Genomic DNA, 22,631 nt, shown 5'->3' with positions numbered 1-22,631 from the left:
CCATGGTAAGTTATGTTTCTTGCACATTGAATAGAAAATTACTTTGGGAAATCCTGAGTTTGAGAACTGCAAATTGTAATTACTGTGCCTCCAAATACTCCATGGCAGCCCTTACAATGGGTTTACTCCCTTTTCAGTTAGATGACATGTACATTAAAAACTCTCTTTGGATGGTATCTGATACCCTGTATCTCTGAGTGACTTCCTAATCTGTCTCTGAAACTTCTAAGTACTAAATAACATGGCTGTATTGCCAGGGAGTACTTAGAAGACAGCAATGATAATAATTTGCCGTTTTCCCCTTGAATACTCCATGGCAGTTCTTACAATAAAAAGTACATAAGCAGTACAATAAGGATGGCCGCAAATGCTGCATAATCAAACATTTAAGTGCTTATGTAGAGAACGTGTCTCCCAAACTGAGAGTCCATAGAAGATTGTCTATCCAAATGACAATGGTTAGAACATTGTGGGGCATCAGACTGAATGTCTATACATATCTTCTCTATCACTAAGGTCTGAGCCCTCTTTGACCTAGAAAATGCCTCCGGTCCTAGTAACTATGGCAGGTTACCTGTAATTCAATGGTAGGATTCCAGTGTCTGGGGTGAGACCAGTTAAATAGATATAAGTGAGTATATGCAGTGCTGTATAGCGAGACTAGGAGAACTGCAGATAGGATTAGCTAGTGGATAGAAGTGCTTCTCCTTACACTTTCTTCTACTCCTTACTCCCCACAAGGGCACCTAACACGTGACTGCTAACTCCTTGCTGCTTATTGTGAGTGTTTGAATCACTATTGCAGCAATGTATATAAACCATGTCCTTGTCCTGTAAAGTACTGTAAATTACTCATTTCTTGTTCACTTATTAGTTTATGTAATCTGTAATGCGTGCAGAACACTTGTGGCGCTATATAAATAAAGGATGATGATAATAGTCTGTGAGATACTGTTACTTTAAGATTATTATGACTAGTAATGACTTGATACTAGGTGCAATCAAGATCAAGGGAACTGGGCACAGACTAAAGCTGGGTCGACATATTGTCCATGTTGGCAAGTGTGTATGCACAATGACTGACCTTGCGCACTCCCGCAGGGTCGTTCAACATATCGACAGATCAAACTTACATGCTGCTCAATCTATCAATTTGATGAATAACCCCATGCTTGTGGAGGCGGCTGGTGAACCAGATTGTGCGGTATCAAACGACCACATGATATGTGATATGTCATTTGCTTCATGGTCAGGTTTCAAATTCAGGGTCTGGTACAAAGAAAAACAGGATTCAAAGCTGCAAGTCACAGAGCAAAGGTCGGTGCAGCAAGGTGTATAGCCTGGTAAAAAATTATCTTATAGTTATGGCCACTGTGGCTATGGTGATTTGGATTTCCATATGGTTCCTGAAGTTATTTACGACCCTTTCCGTTTATCACGATAAACGGCTGATCGTCATTTACCCTCCCTGGTGTGCTGGGTTATTCATATTGATCACCAGCACACCACTTACAGATGTGCCCAGCTAGTTTGTTGCTCCATACAGCCATGTAGCGCACCATACATCTCGCGCCACACAGAATATTTCTTAACAGAACGTAGCGTAGCACTGGAAAAAAGTAATATCGTGTAATACAACTTTTTGTCCACCAGGTGTCACTTTTCCCAAACTACACAGCACATGCATCAGAGTTCCAATGCATTTTCTGTATCACCGCTCTTTGATTGGCTGACAGAAGCTGTGATTTGGTACACTATAGTATAGCATTTTGGTCATGGAAGAATGTGTAATAAAGTATTAAATAATAATAGTACAGTATGTGTGAGTTCTATACTATTAAAAAACAAAAAATGTTTGTCTCATGGGCTCAGACAGGGGTCACAGGCATGCACAGCTTTCACTGAGACATGATGAATGTGTTTACATGTACTGTACTAATAAGGCATGACTCTGTTACGCGAGAATCTTTTATGCAACTTTCTATCTTCAAATGCATCTGAATCACACAGCGATGCCAATTGATATCACAATCAGCTTCTGCTGATTAAAATGATATGCAACATGCCTATATTCTGTGAGCCAGTTCGGGTGTATCTGCACGCGAAATGCTACGTTACACTAACAGCGACTGTAACACTTTAACGTAGTGATTTACTTGCAGATACACCCGTACTAGCTCACAGAACATAGGCATGCTGCATATCATTTTAATCAGCAGAGGCTGCTTGTGCTAATAAGACTCAACTTATGGTAAAAAGATGCTCTGCGCAACAGAGTCACACAGCACTCCTGTAACCTTAGACTCAAATGATTTCTCTCGACATCCCACCACTTGGCATTTCTGCTATACAGTAGACATTGTATTGTACACATAACAAGGGGCAAGTTTTTCATAAAGATAAATCATATCAGGTTCAATACTTTTAAAATACACTACTTTGCACTTCCCTTCTCCCTTCCTCTCTGTGTATGGCCACCCAAGTTCCTTCACCACCTCCCCGCACCATCACACAATTACTATTCAACTCCATTGAGCTCATTGTATGGCTCACCACCACCCCCAGCATCATTTGCTTATATTCAATGCTGCGGCATACTGAGACCGCTATTGACATTGTACACATTGCCTGATTTAATTTGCACACTTCACATCACATACACGACAGGTGCAGCTCTCAACATGGCTAGAGTGTGTGGCCTAGTGGTTAAGGTCTTTACCTTGCACCTTGGTGGTCCGGGGTTCGACTCATGGAAGGGGTGGTTTTTTTGGGGGGGGGGGGTTTTTCTTCTTTAGTTTATAAATCTTCACTACTAGATTAAAAATAAATCACTTGATGGTGTGTGTGAATTCTGTAATTTATACAAATACACATACAGATGGGTTCTCATACATCCAGCCTCCTTGCACCTTTAAAAAGGCCATCTAGTCGCACCATGTCATGGCATGACTCGGTAGCGCGAGCATCTTTTATGCAACTTTTTACCTTCAAATGCTTCTGAATCATACAGCGGATCGAACTGATGGCACAGGCAGCTTCTGCTGATGAAAATGGTATGCAGCATTATGTTATGTGAGCCATTGCGGATGTATCTGCACGCGAAACGTTACGTTACACTAATAGCGACTAACACTTTAACGTAGTGATTTGCTTGCAGATACACCCGTACTGGCTCACATTTTAGGGTAAAAAACGCATAAAAGACGCTCGGCGCTACTGAATCACACAGCACTCCTGCGCTATGTGTGGAGCAACTTGTAGCGCACGGAGGAAAGATGTATGTGGACTCATCTCTATTACTGTGCTGCAAAGTCCCTGTCCCTAAAAGTGACCCTACAGTAGATGCATATTACTGTACCGACTCCCAATAAAGCAGCCATACAGTATCTTACATTGACCAGAAGACGCACACTAAGCATTACATAATGACAGAGCAACTGAAGTTGTTATTTTAAAGAACTCTACTGAACTGAAAGCATTTCTCTCAACATCCCACCGCAGTTCAAATTTTATCAGTGGAGCACTCGCCACCTAGAGGTTAAGCAGTGTATTACATGCCATGGTCTATCTTTCGTTGTAGAATGCCACAGTACAGCCATCACGTGACGTTCCATGGCGCGACACAGGAGGCCTGAATGGCGCTCTATGAGCAACAAACTAGCTGGGCGCATCTGTACTTACCGGCGACTATAGCAAGGTCCCTATAGTAACATGCTCAATATCGAGCAAGTTGTACGGCCGATGGACGATATCGCTATCGTCCATACGTGGCCACACGTTGCTGGTAGGGTCCTTTTTTAAATGAGGAATTAGAACGATAACGATATCGTTCAAATCGTTCTTTAAAATCGCTACGTGTGTATGCACCATAACTTTCATTTATTGGTAACACTTATGCCGTTTCACAGCTCCCAATAACTGGAACCAAAGTGTTACGGTTGTCTGGGGGCCTAGACGACCAGAATACCTTAAGGAGAGAGACACCAGGAGATGTAGTATGAAATCAAAATAAGTGACTTTATTGTCACAAAAAACAGGCAAGAACGTATAAAAGGATAGTCCAAAGTACGAACTGTGCAGCTGAAGGCCGTTGGTGCGGCTGGAGAGCCAGTCGAGTGGCCGGAGGCCGATGTTGCGGCTTGGGAGCCGAAAAACAGTCTGTGCACTGGTGCAGCTTGGAAGCTGGGAAATAGTCTGTGCGCTGGTGCAGCTTGGAAGCTGGGAAACAGTCTGCGCACTGATGTTTAGACAGTATAACCAGCACAGAGTGCAGGGCTGGCTGTAATGGTGTGTACACACGGTACAACTTTTATGAGCGATTTGAATGATATTGTTCTTTCTTGCAGTCACCAACCTGACAACGACCAACGATGCGCGTTCCTGCCTGAACGATAACGATATCTATGGTCTTTCATGCATGCAGGCCAACTTGGACGATTTTGTAAAGATTTGTCTGTAAAAAGATAGCTTCACTGAAATATCGATCATAGATATCCATCAGTGTGTACAACCAAAATCGTTTGCCCTGCACTACAGAAAGTTGGAGGGAAAGCTATCAACGATATCTATGGTGGTTCAAGTTGTACCGTGTGTATGCACCATTAGAGAAGCATGACCCAATCAGAGCCGACTCCAGCAGAGAGAATTCCTAATCACTGGCTGATCTGCACCTGAGATCTGCAGAGAGGCAGATGAATAGTAGCAGCTGAGAAAAACAGACAGACAGGAATGACAGGCTATGAACTGAACACAGACAAAACACCATTAGATGCAGTCTCCAGTAGTGAACAAGACTGGGAACTGCCGCCAAGATGATCCGCTACCTGTGGATCCTAACACAAAGTCAGTAAAATTGCATGGTTTCATTGAGGGAACTTACAAATTGCTGTCTGCATCATTCAGCAAGTCCAGTAGGAGTCCTGGTTGGCTTGTTGATCTTTTAAGATTATCTGAAGTTTTGCTACCTCAACCTACAAAACATTGTTCTATATCAGGGATGGGGAACCTCATGCCCAGGGGCCCTATAAGCCCTCTGGAATCATTTGGTTTGGCTCCCTGAGCTTTTTTCTGCTAGCCTCATCTGGAAATCAGGGTGCCTATAATGCCACCCTGCGGCCAGAATCTATGTAGAAGTGCCGCCTGGAGCGTCCTTAGGATGCTTCAGACTGTCACATCGCTGCCCTTACAGCTCCTCAGGTTGCTCCAGGCATTGCTGTAATCACTGGCGATTGTGACCCCGTCCCCATGTGACATCACACGGAGGGGGTGTGGCCTGCACCGGGCCCGCAAATAATGTTATATATATCAAAACGGCCCTCGGCAGAGAAAAGGTTCCCCACCCCTGTTCTATATGAATAACTTTTGTTTCTCCTTAGCACCACCTGAAGAAACTAGAGGGTCGCAGGCTGGATTATGACTACAAAAAAAAGCGTCAGGGAAAGATTCCAGATGAGGAGCTAAGACAAGCCTTGGAAAAGTTCATCGAGTCTAAAGAAGTGGCAGAGACGAGCATGGTTAATCTTCTGGATACTGATGTAAGGAACTTTAGCACTCTATCATGTATTGTTGAATGAAATGTGTTTAAGATAACCATTTTTATATTTCCGTTTAGTTGTTCTGACATGTCAAACAACCTGCAAATTATAAAGCAGCCTAGTCATTCATCTGGAATATATGTACCATGCAGATTATATCACTCTAGTACAGTTACTGTTAGTACTATACCTTTGTATTCTACAGGAGGGGCAACGTATTAATAGACCTGTAACAGAGTGCTAGCCATTCACATCAATGAGCCAGGCTTCCATCTTTGTAATAGCACTTCACTGTAGGAACACAAAATAATTGAAAACTTAGACGGATGGATTTCCTGTGATTGAGACCTAATAGGATGGCTCCAGCAGCTGCATGCTCTTCCCATCAACAACGCTTGGAGAAATGCAGAAGTACTTATCGGTATGACTGAAGATTCCAGTATGTAGATGGTGTGACTAGTGATGGATGTATTAATGGAGGACAGTGATTGCGCTATATTTTTTTTTCTGCAGAGCACAGATTTTTAAAGGGGTATTTTTTACCCACAGTGCCATTTTACTATGTACACATGTACAGCTCCTGTGGCAGCACCTCAATGCATAAAAAGCATGCAGACCTAGTCAAGAGGTTCAGTAGTTGTTGTTCACACCAAAAACTAGAATGGATAAAAAAAAAAATTCTAAAGATTGTTGGTGCCAGAGATTGTGGAATACTACATCTGGTTCCACTCCTGTGAGTAAAGAACAGGAAAGTGAGGGCCAGATTCAGACCCAGTCGCGAGCACACAGCGCTCGCAAGTGGGTCGATGGTGGGGTACTGCGCATGCGGCGCACATACGCAAGCCCCGGAGCGCGAGAGAAATTCTCTCGCTCCGGGACTCGCTACAAAAGGGGCGGCTGTCGATGTTGATTGACAGCTCGCCCCGTTTTTTAGGCGGGGCAGGGGGGGTGGCTACACAAACGGAGGCGTTCCCGAAGTAATGCCTGGCGTTTGTGGGAGGCACCACTGACATCACCAGTGATGTCAGTGGAGAGCTTCCTGATCTGTTAGAGCAGGAAGCTCTCTCTGGGGCTTGCGACGGACAAGACCCTACAGGAAGCAGGAAGCTCTCTCTGGGGCTTGCGATGGACAAGACCCTACCATCGCAACCATCACCTGGACGCCCGCAAAAGCGGTCGGTGGTCACCCACAGCTTAGCGAGCGGCCAGGTGGCAGCCACAAAATAATAAAAAAAAACGCCCTGATTGAGAGCGAGCACTCTTAAAGAGCTCTGAATCAGGCCCTGAGTGTACAGTGGGCAAACCCCTTTGCTTAGTTCGCACTCTTTCACTTGTAGGTGGATACTGTTTAGGGCAGATGCAATTCTTCTTCACAGTCAATAGGGGACACAGGCAGAGACCATGGTTATAGGGTGGAGCAGGAGGAGTCCGGGCACCAACTAGTTAAGCTTCTCCCAGCAACCCCAGCTCCTCCCCCAGCCTCAGGCAGGTCAGTTTTGTTTGGTGCCCTGTAGGAGCAAGGCACATGTTAGAGACTGCTCAGTCTAGGCTTCTTTTCTATAGGTAAGGTTGCAGTTGGCTAAGAGCTCATGCACATCCTCTGCAGTGTCGAGTGTGTCTGTCACACAGACTGGCAACTCCATGGCCCGCTCACCCTACTAGTATCCATACTGGGACCTATTTGGGTACCATACAGCATTCTGCCTTAGGAGCCATGGATGCAGCCAGTCTCGCTTTAATCGCAGGTCCCCGCATCTTTCTAGCAGAGGCTGGACAAGAACCGCACTTCCTGCACCAGTCTAGATAGTGCTGTGTCCCTGTTTGGTAATCTGAAGTTCCTCAGCTCACTGGGACATTGTCTAATATTTCAGAAGAGACCTTCGTTTATCCCATACCACAGCTAGATGTAGCCGCCCGGTTTAACGGGATGAGAGCTGTTCTTTGATTTAAAGATGCCGAAGCCTACGGCCACACCACCCTAAACACACCCGATATTGTCTGATATCGGAAGCTAAACAGGGTCAGGCCTGGTTAGTACATGGACCGCTTGGTAATACCAGGTGCTGTAGGCTACAGACCTCTAAGGCTGACGCTTCGGTTTTAAAGCTTCGGTAGACTGTTTCTGCAGAATTCCTGTCTCTTGTGCAGCGTGTGGACCTTCTACGGAGGGCTCACCCTAATAGGCACCTCCAGGTTTCTAAGCGCATTGCCTTCTTCAATTCTCTACCTGCTGCGGACCGGGCATAATGAGCCTCCACCTCACTGGGCGCTCACATGGCCCGCCTAGTCAAAAATGCTACCCTTCGTAGTCCAAATACAGCATCCCCTGGGATCCAACGGACAGGCCAATGGAACTTCCCTCAAAAGGGACTTATATTCTGCAGACGCAATCGCGTGTTCAACCCTGACTTCTGCTTAGGTAGCTAAAGCCATTGGAGGTTGGACGGATGATTTTTAGGAGAGCCTCAGCTCAGTTTCCCATTGGAATGTGCTGCGTCAGGTGAGAACATCAGAGGGTGGCCTCTTATATAGGAGTGGCAACAACAGATACTGGTGTCCTGACTTCAGGGTGTCTGCATCCTTGGTAGCTGTTAGGCGAGCTCTCTGGCTTAATTTCTGGCGCGCTGACTCTGACTTTTGGAGGACCAAGGGGGCTCTTCCGCTGTCAGGTCATTCGCTGGGATCCTGTTTTTGAAAGGATTGTAGCCACAAAGACGACATCCAGGACAACCTTCCTCCCTTCTATGACCTAGGTCGCGAACTTCTAATTTTTGCTTCTTTCCTCTGAGAGAAGGGCAAGGGCCAACCTTTCTCAAGGCTCTCGTTTACTCTTCCAGGCCCCAAGCTAAACACCCCAGGTCTACTAGTTACCCTACCTCCAAGCCTACTGACAGGCTTGCGATTGACAAGGCAGACCTTCACCTGTGGGGCTTCCAGCGTGGGAGGCTGACTTTTGCTGTTTACATCACCTGCATGGCGACCACGTAGAATGCCTGAGGGTGAGTTTTTCTCTCCTGGGGCTACGCCGTAGCCTTCAAGAAAAGGCCTCAGATCCTACTTTACTGGGGGACTCCATTCACACCCTGCTGGCCTCCTCAGTGCGTGTTCCAGTTCCCCTTAGAGAGGCAAGGACTCTCTTTGTTCACCTGATAATCCTCAACAGACTTTTTGGTGAGTCTGCATGGAGTCTCTATCCATCTTTCTGGCACTGGCTCTGGGGGATCTCAGGGCCTCCTTGGAGACCTATTTGCAGTTTCCTATCCGACCCAGTCACCAGTGTTTTCTCTGGCTTGTGGTCTGAGAGGAGCATTTTAATTTTCAGACATTGCCATTTGGTCTTTCCAGGGCACCTCAACTTTTAACAAAAGTCATGGTAAATCATTTACGCCACAGGGGCATCCGCTTTCTACCTTCTCTAAACAACCTTCTGATCCTTGCCCTGTCTCCGGATGTTCTCAAGGAACACATTGGTCTCCCAATAGGTCTCCTCCAGTCCGACGGAAAGCTCATCAATGGGATGTATTCCACCTGGACTCCGTCGCAGGAGATGTACCTTCTGGAGGCCTTGCTGGATTACAGGGTTCAGCGGGTCTTCTTCTTGATGGCATCTCATCCTGAAAACAGACTACCAAGGTACTGCTCCTGTACCAGGGTTCCGGGAGCTTTTCGGGTGGACGACTTGCCGGTCTGGCAGGAGTTCATTCTCTCGTATGTTTTCCCTCCGATTCCGTGGGTCCTCCGCAGGCTGCAGTGGGAGGGAGGCATGGTAGTCCTGGTTGCCTGTCTCGTTGCTCTTGACTCTTCAGGGTTCTCCAGGTTGGTCATTCGTACTATGCTGTGTGCCTGAAAGTTCTCCTCTGCAAGACTTTCTCACTGCTTGGGTGGATTTACTTTGCTTGGTGTTCTGACTAGAATTTTATTCCCAGAGGGTTTCCTTCTCTTGGGTCCTCTCCCTTCTGCAGGTGGGGCTGGATTTGTCCCTCCGCCTCTCTTCTTCGAGGTTTCCACCCTTTTTGTCCTCTTCAGAGACTAATTGCTCTGATGCCTGACCTACGATCAAGTTCTCCTCGGATGGTGTTGTTCTTCGGCTCTTTAGCCTTTTTCTTTTCTGCTTTGTACTCTTCAGTCACCGCCATTTGAGCCTTTGGGCTCTGCTGACATTCGTTGGTTTACGTGGATGACTGCTTTCCTGCTTCTGCTGAGTGTTTCTCTGGGGCGCGTTGTCCTGTGCCTCCCCATTGTGGCTTTTCACTGGGACTGGGCTGTTCTTTGAATTGCTTAGGCTACATTTCTATGGTAGTCCCTTGGTTTCTCATCACCCAGGACTGTTTGGTCCCTGTGTTTCAGGCACCTATTTTTATACAGAGGAGGCCTCTTTGGAATGTGCCGACCCTCCGGTTCTTTGTGGTTAGGACTCTGGTTCTCTGTGAGGCGGACTGTCCTTTCTGAATTTCAGAAACTGGCCTGGTCGGTTTCCACACTGGACTTAGCCAGTTGGCTCCATTTGATTTTCCGTCATGCTTCAGTGATGGCAGTACTTTCTGTTACGTCTTTACAGTAGGATTTTTTCACTTGATTGGTGGTTACTTCTTGCGTGGCTCGCCAGAGGTGCCTCGGCTGAGCAGCTTCGTGGAGAGGCCCTATGGTCCTCCGCCCACACTTTTTTTATTCCGGTTCTGTTCATTTGACACCTTTGCTGCCGTGGCTTTTGGCTGAAGGGGTTTTCAGCGCAGCTCTGGCGCGTCCCCTTCCGTAATGGGATTGCTTTGGGACGTCCCATGGTCTCTGCCTGTGTCCGCTATGGACTGTAAAGAAATAAAGAGGACTTGTCTTACCTGGTTAAGTCCTTTTCTTCGAACTCCATAGTAGACACAGGTCGCCCACCATGACGCATCGGGCTGGCAGGCTTTTTTTTACTGTTTCCAGTTCTTTAGCATTTAGGGGTGTTGTGTTGGGTGGGTGTATAGGTCAGTTTTCCTTCTCCTCTTCCTCGCTCCTGCCTTGGGCTTGTTAACTTAACTGGCCTGCCTGCGGCTGGAGTGGAGGCGGGATATAGGGGGCACTAGTTGGTGCCCGGACTCCTCCTGCTCCACCCTATACACATGGTCGCTGCCTGTGTCTCCTATGGAGTTCTAAGAAAAGGACTTAATCACGTAAGACACGAGTCCTCTTTTTGCAATCTGTATCTTTGAAGTTTGGAATCATATTGCCTTATCTGATCTTGATTTTATACCGATACATGCTCATGGAAAGGTCAACATTTGGTATGATCAACATGGATCCATCTTCCCTTCTGTCAACAGTTCATGTGCTCTTTAGAAATATTTAGCCCTTTATTACCAACTGAACATTGTTTAAATGCCACAACCTATCTCAGTATTATTGCGGTCCATGTGCATGCCTTTATATGACCACATTCATCTTATGACCATTTCCAGCATAACGCACCATGTCACAAACCACAAGCTAGTTCCATTAACATGACAATGAGTTCAGTGAACTCCAGTGACCTCCACAGTCGCCTGATCTATTCTTTGAGATATGAAAGTCTATTTTTCTTCTTCAGGGTCCATAGGGGTCCACAGGGATACCATGCAGTAATGTGGTTGGAGAGATCCAGGCACCAAACAGTTAAAGCTTTCAGCTCCCAGGATGCCTCGCGTCCTCCTCCATATGTACCCAGCCACAGGCCTTTAGTTGTTCGTTTGGTGCTGCAGGATTCAGACGCACCTTTGTAACGGGACTGCTCAGGCTGTCCTAGGCTTTTATTTTATGTTTTATTTTATTTTTTTTGTTTTTGTTGGCAGTACTGAGCGTCTGAGTTAAGACTCATGTACTGCGACTCCGTCTACCCCAACCGGGCCACAACACCAGTAACTGGGCTGGTGATTTCGGCGGGTCTCGACTGAGCTTGCTAGCAGCGATGCTGAGACCCAGACTGCAATCAGATGCACGGAGATGTCAAGTAAGGCGATTTCTTGCTTACGGGGAATCGCACCCGGTAGTCCTTGCCTCCGGCGCAGGAGAAGCACCGGCAGCCGCTGCAGTCAGGACCCGTAGTGTCCACGTCCTCACTAGACCACCGGGGCCTTTATCATCTGACGCCAAGGATCGGCAGCAGATGCTTCTGCTGCCACGAGGCCAATGTACCCGGCCGGTTGCTGCAGCTTAGGGGAGGTAGGCGCTTCCCCAGCAGCTCCTTCCCCAACCCAGATACAGTCCCTTCAAATGTTTTTGTGCATCTGGGTCGCTTTTTCTACCCACCTCGTGTATATGAGACGCTCCCAGTCCACTATCGGTGCGCTGCTGTAGCTGTGGTCTCAGGAGGTTTTGGGTCAGTCTCCCTGTATACCTTTCCCATGGGCCAGGTATATAGTGTTCTATATCTAGTGTTCACTCTAGCTCCGGTGGCAGGCAGACCCGAAAAGAGGGCATGTCTATAAGACGTGTCCCCTTTTCGTCTCTCTTCGGGGCGTACCCGGCACGTGCGGACCCACCGGGCAGCCCTCAAGCGCTGCTGACAGGTAGAATAGATGCCGGGCGCATGCACCCAGCGTCTATTCACCAGCGGTGACCGGGTCGCCGCACATTTTCCCACTCGCGGGTCACAGTGGAAGACTGCACCCGCAGGTTGTCTTAGCGGGGCGCTGCGCGGTGAGGGCAGGGTGCTTTTTGCCTTCCTAGCGGGAACGCTAATATCCTACCAAGCATCGTGTTTTGAGTAGTTGATTCAGCAGCTTCAGAAGTGGCACGCAGAGTCCTTTGATTAAGGTCCTGGAAAGCTGATAGAGGTTCAAAGAAGCTCTGGAAACCTTACCTTTCTATGGAAATATACTATTTGGAGCAGAGTTAGATAAGATAAAAGCTACTCTGGTGGCTTCAAATTCTGCAAGTCTGCCACCTACAGGTATAATAAAATCTAGGCAGTTTACTTTTCGGTCCTTTCGTCCTCAGGGATGAGCAAAGGAACAATCTTCCTCCAAGCAGTCTAGTTTTCGCAGGACATCCAGAGAAACTAAGAGGTCTGGGCCGGCCAGATGTCCAGCTTCTATGCCAGACGACAAACCCTCGGCCTAATGGGACGGGCCTCCTCCTGGGGGGGGTCTCCGGGTGGGAGGCCGACTTCTTCAGTTTGCAGATTACTGGCATCAAACAACAACAGATGCCTGGGTCCGAGAAGTGGTCTCTCGGGTATGCCCTCACTTTCCGGAGGCATCCTCCCCAGAAGTTTTTATTATTTTTTTTGCACAGATCCTCCATCAGGTGTGATCAAGGCCTTGGCCCTTCAGAAGGCCATTCACTCCCTGCTGCAGACAGGGGTAATAATCCTGGTTCCTGTGTTGCAACAAGAAAGGGATTATTATTCCAATCTATTTTTGGTTCAGAAAACAAATGGATCTTATCGTCCTATTCTAAATCTAAAAACCTTCAACAGGTTTATCCATGTACCCAAGTTCTGTATGGAAACTCTCCAGGCAATTATTTTGGCAATCGAGCCTCTGGATTTTATGGTTTCCCTGGACATTCAGGATGCGTATCTGTATGTTTCTATTACGCCATCCCACCAACAATTTCTACGGTTTGCTGTCCTACGACATCATTACCAATTTCAGGCACTGCCCTTTGGCCTATCAACAGCCCCCCCTGGTCATTTACCAAGATAATGGCAGTTATGACAGCATATCTCAGGCCTCGGGGAATCAGAATACTTCCATATCTGGACGATATTCTGATATTGACACATACTCCTAATGTTTTACAACACAATTTTCAACTGACCACAGCTGGATCATCAATTGGAAGAAATCCTCTCTTTCTCCAACACAGCAGATGGTACTTCTGGGAGCACTTCTGGATTCTCAGGTACAAAGGGTGTTTCTACCAGAGGACAAGATTGCGGCCCTATCATTGCGAGTACGCAATCTGCTACGTAATCGAAGGGTATCCATTCTATCAGCGATGCATGTCCTGGGATAATGGTATCCACCTTCGACATGGTGGGGTATGCTCAGTTTCATTCCAGGCCTCTGCAAAGGTTGATTTTCTCCAGCTGGAACAGACAGTATCAGCTAATAAGGTCCCAGAGGATACTTCTCACTCCAGAGGTTTGCCTCTCCCTCTTGTGGTGGCTGAAAATGGATCATCTGGACAAAGGGTGCCCATTTTGGATTCCAAATTGGGTGCCTCTCATCGCGGACGCTAGTCTTCGCGGATGGGGGGCAGTGACAGGTCATTGCACTTTTCAGGGAAGATGGACAAATCGGGAAAGTCCTCTGCCAATAAACATTCTGGAGCTGTGAGCAGTATACAAAGCACTTATCATGGCACAGGACCTGCTCCACAGCAGGCCGGTCCAGATCCAGTCCCACAATGTGACTACACTGGCCTATCTCAATCATCAGGGAGGCACGCAAAGTCATGCAGCCATGAAAGAAGTAACAAAGGTTCTGATTTGGGCAGAACATCATCTTCCTACAGGGAGTCCTCAGTTGGGAAGCAGACTTCCTAAGTCGTCATGACGTACACACCGGAGAGTGGTCTCACCATTCGGGAGTGTTCGAGCTCTTGGTGAACAAATGGGGTCTACCAGACATAGACCTCATTGCATCACGTCACAACCACAAGGCCCCCTGGTACGGGTCCAGGGACCCATCGGCAGCATTCGTGAATGCACTGGCAGTAAAATGGGACTTCAAGCTGGTGTATTGGTGGGTACACACTACACGATATGCTCCATGAGCGATATCGTGTAGTGTTGTCTCCGGCAGGCTGTGCTCAATGTCGTTCATGACATTGAGCACAGCCGCTGAACGATATCATTAACGATATCGTTCAGCGCTGGGCTCTCTCCCCCGTTCCCTGACATGCAGCAACCTGACGAGATTGTCAAGTTGGCCTGCATGTCAGCCCGATGAACGATAATGACGAACGACCCGCGGGAACGCGTGTCGTTGTTATTGTTCATCTTCTTGGGGTTAAAAATGGACGATAAAGTGGACGGCTGAACGATAACGATATCGTTCAGTCGTCCACTTTATCGCCCAGTGTGTACGCACCTTATCTCATTCCTCCATTTCCCTCCTCCCAAGAGTCCACAGGAAATTCAAGCAGGAAGGCGGAACAGTGATACTAGTGGCTCCAACTTGGCCCAGAAGTCATTTGTTCACCGACACATTAAAAATCTATCCATAGACCGTTCGTATCCTCTACCTCTGTGGCAGGATCTGTTGACGCAGGGTCCCTGCCGGCATTCGGACTTACCTTGTCTAGCTTTGACGGCGTGGCTTTTGAATCTTCCATCTTAAAAATCAAAGGATTCACCAGCTCTGTGATTCAAACGATGCTTAGGGTATGAAAGCCTGCCTCTGCCCGCATCTATTACAGGGTTTGGCATTCTTTTGGTCAATTGTGTTCCCACAGGAAGTATGATCCTAAGGTGTTTAGGATTTTCCGGGTACTGGCTTTTTTCCAGGCTGGTTTAGGCCTTGGTCTTCGTCTGGCCACTTTGACAGTCCAGAAACCTGCGCACTCAGGGCCTGATTCAGACTTGGGAATAGAGTGAGATATCTCTCTCAACTGTGAACCTGAACAAACCATATTGCAATGCAAGGGGTGTAAATACATAATTTTTTTTACATGTGGGGTAAATACTGGCTGCTTTTGCATGTAGCCCACAAATACTGCACAGCTTTATTATTACTCTACAATTTAGATGTCAGTTTGGAAACACTCCTCCCAAATCTAAATCTTTCTGCACATTTTAAATCTGCACCACCTGCAGTGCAGCATGGTTTCACGAAGATGATCAGTTGAGAGAGATATCTCTCTCTGTTCCCAAGTCTTAATCAGGCCCTCAGTCTGGTTCCAGAGAAAGATTGCTTCAATACCGGATGTTAGAATTTGTTTTCAGGGAGTTCTGCAAGTTCAAGTTCAGCTTCCTTTTGTCCCACCGGTAGCACCGTGGGATCTGTCTTTGGTTCTTAAGGGGCTACAAGCTCCCCCATTTGAACCTCTGGACTCTGTAGACTTGAAATGGTTGACAGCGAAGACACTTTCTCCTCACTATCTTTTCTGCACGCAGAGTCTCTGATTTGGTAGCGCTCTCTTGTCGCTCCCCATTTTTGATTTTTCACCAGGATAGAGCTGGTAACCTTCTCAAGGTAGTGTCCCATTTTCATGTAAATGAAGAAACTGTAGTTCCAGCTTTTCAGGCTCCAGATCTCTCTAGGTGAAGCCTCCCTTCGTGCTCTCTCTATCTATGCGGAGCGTACAAACTAGAAAATAGGATGCTCTTTTTGTATTATATGGTTTTCACAAACAAAAATGGCCAGCTAACAAGCAGACCCTGGCTCGATGGTTACGTATGACTATCTCTCAGGTGTACACACAGGCTGATCTCCCTGTCCCAAATACGGTGACAACACATTCTACTCGGTCTGTAGGGCCGTTGTGGTGCCTCTGTTGAACAATTGTGCAAGGCAGCCACGTGGTCTTCTGTCCACACTTTTTTTAGATTCTACGCCTTTGATACTTTTGCCTCTCAGGATGCTTCCCTTGGGCGACGAGTTCTCCTTTCTGCTCAGGAGCGTCCTCCACCCTTAGGGGAACTGCTTTAGGACAACCCCATGGTATCCCTGTGGATCACTATTAACCCTAAAGAAGAAAATAGGAGTTATGGTAGACTCACCATTGATAACTTTTTCTTCGAGGTCCACAGGGCACCCACCCTGACTCACCTGGCTGCATTGGGTATTTTTTCTTTCGGTCACGGATTCCCTCATCTTGTGTTAGAGTGCTTCTGGTGTACGATTGTACTTCCTTCTCTTTCCTTCTCCTGCCTTGAGACTTGTTTACAAAACTGAAGGGCTGGGGGTGGTGTATATATGGAGGAGGACCCCAGGCATCCTGGGAGCTGAAAGCTTTAACTGGCGCCTGGATCTCTCCAACCACATTACCCCATGGTATCCCTGAGGACCCTATGGCCCTCGAAGAAAGAGTTATCAATGGTAAGTCTACCATAAGTCTTATTATTTCTTTCCCATAAACTGAAATGTCAAAGATCCTTGTCCAACATGTCAAGCAATCTAAAATCTATTTTTAAAATCTGAAAAACAACTTCCAGTTGTATGTTGTTTTTCTCAACTACTTTTCCAATGGTTAAGGGCTAGTTGGCATTCGAGAAATCTAGTATATTAATTTCTGTATTAGTGGAGTCAGAAGAGTAGTTGCTCTGACAAGTGAGATGAAGGACAACAGCATCTTTATAAATCTAGGAGTCACAGAATCTTTCTTTGGGATACATCTGTGCTTTTGCTTGAAAACTTGTCAAAATAAGAGTGCAAGGTTAATGGAGGAAAACGTGCAGCAATCGCAAGAGATTTCACATTTAAGAAGATTTTAAACAGGAAATGTCTAAATTTATATAGCAAAATATCTGGAGAGGCTTAAATCCCCACTGAATATCAATATACCAGAGCAGAGGCTCATACCAAACCTAGTCCTCAGTCACATTAAGGGCCTGATTCAGAGCTGAACGCTCTGACCAGAGCGCTCGCTCTGAATCAGGGCCGTTGTATTTAAATGTGGAGCGGCCTTTTGGACGCTCGCATAGTTGTGGGTTACCACCCACAGCTTATGCGAGCGTCCATGATGATGGTCAAGACCATCGGGCTTGCGACGAGACTCTGCGGTAGGGTCTCGCTGCCGCAAGCCCAGGAGTGATTTTGGCTCTATCAGAGCCAAAATCACTCCCACTGACATCACTAGTGATATCAGTGGGGCCGGACTCAGACGGTAGGCGTTCCCATGGGAACGCCTCCATCTGGCAGCTACGCCCCCGGAACGCCCACCAAAGGGGGCGTGCTGTCACTCACCATCGACAGCACGCCCCCTTTATTGCGAGACCCCGAGCTCCCTCCATCATGCGCATTTGCCCAACATCGACCCGCTAGCGAGCGACCGCTCGCGAGCGGGTCTGAATGACCCCCTAAGATCCTTCAGCAAATGGCAAAGATGGGTGAAAAGTCTAATGTCTGCATGTACAAAGTTGAGTCTTGCCCAAATACACTTGTAGTTGTGATTGAAGCAGATTGTGCTTTTGCCAAGCATTTAAACAAGAGGGTAATAATCTGCTTTTTTTACATCGAAAAATTCATTTTAATCCTACCCGATAATCAAACCATGGATTGAGTGAACTCATTATCAGGATTTTATTAACTAAGGTAATGAAACGGAAGAGAAAGAAGGTGGTGAAGCGTAAGATTAGATTTTTAACAGAAAAAGAGCTTGAGGGGATCTAAATTAAAGATTCCTACGCCAGTAGTTCAGTCTTGTGCTGGGTACACACTGGCAGTTATATTGGCCGATCACTTGATCGGCCAATATATCGGCTGCATATCGGCCAGTGTGTACCAGAGATATGTCTGTGAACGATGTCGTTCACAGACATATCGCATGGGCTCTGCTGCACAGTCGATGGCAGATATATCTGCAGAGGGGGTCGCGGCAGGACCCGCGGCCAGATAACAGTAGTTCAGTGTATATGAACAACCATCATCTGCAGATCACTCGATCTGCAGATATCTGTTAGGTGTGTACCCAGCTTTTAGGTTTAAGTTTAAAGTAGGGAGAGGAAATAGAACGTTGGATGTTGTCACCATATTGCTGAAATTGAAAACTGCAGATGTATTTTCCAGCTGGAGTAGTGTACACAGTGTAGACTAGTGTCCAATACTGATCCCTTGGTTATCCAAAGTATTAAGTGGAAAATAAGTTTTTAGCTTTGTTGAAGATGATAGACAAATCCATGAGAATTAGTAGATCAAACCTTATTTTAGCTTGGCGGCTAGAAGATCACTAATCTCAAACTGTTTAATAATTATAAGATTAGGGGGAAAAGTTGAAAAGTGAAACAAGGTGAGACAGGAACAGAAAGTGCTATTTGGGGAGTGTGATAAAGGATGCATGTGGTAGGATGGAAGACTTCTGGGGATTATTTATCAAAACATTGGCTTAAAAGTGACAATATTTACTTCTGAATATCAATGATTTTGAGGGTGGAAGTTTAAAATGATTTTTTCTTATTCATTGTTTCATGAAGCCATTATAGGCAATACAAACATTTTGTATTAATGTGGATACATAATCCCCAGTTTACAATACAATAGCTCACATTGTTGTCAATATTATTGGCATACCTATAAATATGTACCAAGATAGAAGGAGCCTGAAGTGTCACTTGTAAGTGCAGATAGCCATTCCTAGTATGCAAATGGTGTGTGAACACCGTGTTAGACAATGCAGCGCTGTGTTTAAATGTTCAAATCCAATGTCATATCAATATGCCGAATCGAAATATTCATAGACAACATCAGGAGAGAAAAACTGGAATAATGAATCCATCAAATCGGTCACTTAAAATATGGCAATTGAAGAGTATTTTTTTATAGTAAATTCACCATGTGACGTCTAATACTAATGGAATTTAAAGGGTATTTTCTTATAGTAAATTCACCATGTGACGTCTTATACTGGTGTGTCTGTAATATAAAATATGCTACAACTCCCGTATATTACTTCATAGTCGTCCTTGGTGGTTTAAAAGTCACGAAAAAAGGACTATATTCCTAAAACCTATATTCGCATATAGGTCCTGAAGGGCAGGTTAGATTATAATAGTTCACCAAAAGATCAGTATAGAGTCTCAAACCTATATATACATATAGGTCCTGAAGGGCAGGTTAGATAATAATAGTTCACCAAAGGATCAATAGAGTGTCTCGATAATTTCCCCCAAAAAATGCTTTTAATAAAAAAATTCACAATAAAAATAAAAAATAAAATTCCAAAACAGATCTTCTTAAAAAGGGGATAGACCTCCTTCAAATCACACTTGTATCATTCAATAATGGTAGCTCCGTGTAAGACAAAAATAGGAGTTGCTTACCGGACCTGCAGGGACCCAGCAATTAGCAGCGTAATAAGCTCCGTCTGTGATAGTCAGGGTATATCCAACAGAAGAAATCCTATTCACCTGATAAAACCAGGTTGGTAAATCCTCTGGGCAGCAGATGGTATTAAGGGCTCGGCTCTCACCCGGGACCTGTCCGCTCTCCTCACACTATCCGACGTGCACCTGAGCTTTGACTCGCGGCTCTCACCCGCGGCTCATGCACTGTGTATGGCAATCTAGTTGTATGGGTCGCAGCTGCTCCGGCATCCAGCGAACATCTGCGACCTGTTCGCTGAGTAGTCCTTATCTCACGCACCTCCAATAGCTAAGTTATCATAATCTCAGTCTCCAAGTCAGCTGCCAACGCGTTTCTACCCTATATGGGTCTTTTTCAAGGCATGGCTGACTTGGACACATCCTCTTCCTTTTGTACTCCCGCAGATCCGGTAAACAGATTCCCGGCACCTTATACAGAATACATCTTACAGGGATATAAAAACCCAACTGTTCTTTCCTTATAAATGAACAATTTAAATACTACCAAATTAAAATAAACCACACCTATTTGCACAATGAGAATTGCACTACTATGTCAACTATCAATAGTATAAATTTGGCATCAAATACACAATTCACATGCAGAAAGATGTAAATGAAATAACTTTTTTAACATATATATCCAGAAGGTGGTTCCTATGTATATAATCAGATATATCCGTTCGATAGAGAAGAAACATATAACCATGTACGACCTATACATAATATGACCAAATGCAATAATTATTATATCCGCAATCACAATACCAGATTTACATATACCTATTGACGAATAAAGATTACATGAACCACTTGGTCTCAAAATCTCCATTGAGACCTCTTGGTTGTAATGTCCTACGTTCATGAATCCACTTCATATCGGCTCTGGCTAACGTGGCTTTAAAATCACCCTGTCTCAGCTTTTTGTCCACTCCCTCAATTGCTTTAAAGCTTACTATATTCTCAATAGAACAATTATGAGTATCTTTAAAGTGTGCTGACATATGGTGAGTTTCCAGCCCCTTACGAACATTTCTCAGATGTTCTGACATTCTGATTTTGAGGGGGCGGCTAGTTCATATTGTTTATTGCAACTACATTGCATGACATATACAATGTTGCTGCTATTGCAAGTCAAAAATTGGTTGATTTTGTAATTCTTCTTGGTAACACATGATACAAAATTAGTTATTTTATTGCCTTCTTTACTTTTAATGTTTCTACAACCTATACAGGAACCACATCTGAAAAAACCTTTAGATGTTATTCTAGTGCCTGATCTTTTGGGAGGTGACATAGCACATTTAACAAGCGCATTTCTCAAATTCGGTGCTCACTTATATATTACTACAGGTTTATCTGGCAGTACTTTTTTAAAAATAGGATCTGCCTTTAAAATGTGCCAATGTTTATTTAACACAATTTCTAACTTTTTATAATCTTTATTAAAAGTAGTGACAAAGGAAACAGAGAAATCTTTATCTTGTTTTAACTGCTTCCTCATTAAAAGTTCTTCCCTATTGATACTATCTATGTTTTGAAGGGTCTTTTCTATAGTGTCTTTATTATACCCCTTATTCAAAAATTGTTCTCTTAAGGGCTGTACCTGTTCTTTATAAACCTCCTCATTGGTACAATTATGTTTTATGCGACGAAATTGACTGCTAGGGACTCCTTTAAGCCAATTTGGATGATGGCTACTTTCAACACTTATAAAGGAGTTGCTATCAGTGGGTTTAAAATAATTTTTAGTACAAATTTTTAAATCCTTAATGTATACAGCCAGATCTAAAAAGTTGACTTGCTTTTCACTGACAGTATAGGTTAATATAACTCCAAAATTATTATTATCCATGGTTTTTTGAAAAATGGAAAAGGTATTCAAACCCCCCCCTCCACACCATAATGATATCATCTATATATCGATGGTATGCGACGCGTCCACACCCCAGCTTCTGCCACACATGGGAATCCTCCCACATGCCCATGAAGATCTTCGAAGCTGGGGGCGAATTTCGTCCCCATCGCTGTTCCGGACCGCTGGATGTAGTGTCCATCTTTGAATGTAAAATGGTTGTTCATCAAGATAAATTTAATGCCTTCCAAGATGAATGCTTTTGTATCCACATCCAAGAACTAGCCGCCCCCTCAAAATCAGAATGTCAGAACATCTGAGAAATGTTCGTAAGGGGCTGGAAACTCTCCATATGTCAGCACACTTTAAAGATACTCATAATTGTTCTATTGAGAATATAGTAAGCTTTAAAGCAATTGAGGGAGTGGACAAAAAGCTGAGACAGGGTGATTTTAAAGCCACTTTAGCCAGAGCCGAGATGAGGTGGATTCATGAACGTAGGACATTACAACCAAGAGGTCTCAATGGAGATTTTGAGACCAAGTGGTTCATGTAATCTTTATTCGTCAATAGGTATATGTAAATCTGGTATTATGATTGCGGATATAATAATTATTGCATTTGGTCATATTATGTATAGGTCGTACATGGTTATATGTTTCTTCTCTATCGAACGGATATATCTGATTATATACATAGGAACCACCTTCTGGGTATATATGTTAAAAAAGTTATTTCATTTACATCTTTCTGCATGTGAATTGTGTATTTGATGCCAAATTTATACTATTGATAGTTGACATAGTAGTGCAATTCTCATTGTGCAAATAGGTGTGGTTTATTTTAATTTGGTAGTATTTAAATTGTTCATTTATAAGGAAAGAACAGTTGGGTTTTTATATCCCTGTAAGATGTATTCTGTATAAGGTGCCGGGAATCTGTTTACCGGATCTGCGGGAGTACAAAAGGAAGAGGATGTGTCCAAGTCAGCCATGCCTTGAAAAAGACCCATATAGGGTAGAAACGCGTTGGCAGCTGACTTGGAGACTGAGATTCTGATAACTTAGCTATTGGAGGTGCGTGAGATAAGGACTACTCAGCGAACAGGTGGCAGATGTTCGCTGGATGCCGGAGCAGCTGCGACCCATACAACTAGATTGCCATACACAGCGCATGAGCCGCGGGTGAGAGCCGCGAGTCAAAGCTCAGGTGCACGTCGGATAGTGTGAGGAGAGCGGACAGGTCCCGGGTGAGA

General features: G+C 45.1%; 1 protein-coding gene across 1 annotated transcript in view; it reads left to right on the top strand.

Moving 5' to 3' along the window:
• The window catches only part of SH3GL1 (SH3 domain containing GRB2 like 1, endophilin A2), a 77,949-nt gene that overhangs the window by 38,905 nt on the left and 16,413 nt on the right, over nt 1-22,631 (top strand). Inside the window, exon 6 of the mRNA XM_088444088.1 lies at nt 5,376-5,534. Coding sequence (XP_088300214.1) covers nt 5,376-5,534 — 159 coding nt within the window. The remainder of the gene's footprint in view (nt 1-5,375; nt 5,535-22,631) is intronic.

The sequence above is a fragment of the Taudactylus pleione genome, unplaced genomic scaffold (genome assembly GCF_031769625.1).
Source record: "Taudactylus pleione unplaced genomic scaffold, aTauple2 ptg000347l, whole genome shotgun sequence".
Lineage (NCBI taxonomy): Eukaryota > Metazoa > Chordata > Amphibia > Anura > Myobatrachidae > Taudactylus > Taudactylus pleione.
Note: the sequence above shows the minus strand (reverse complement) of the source record. Positions and strands in the feature narration are given on the sequence as shown.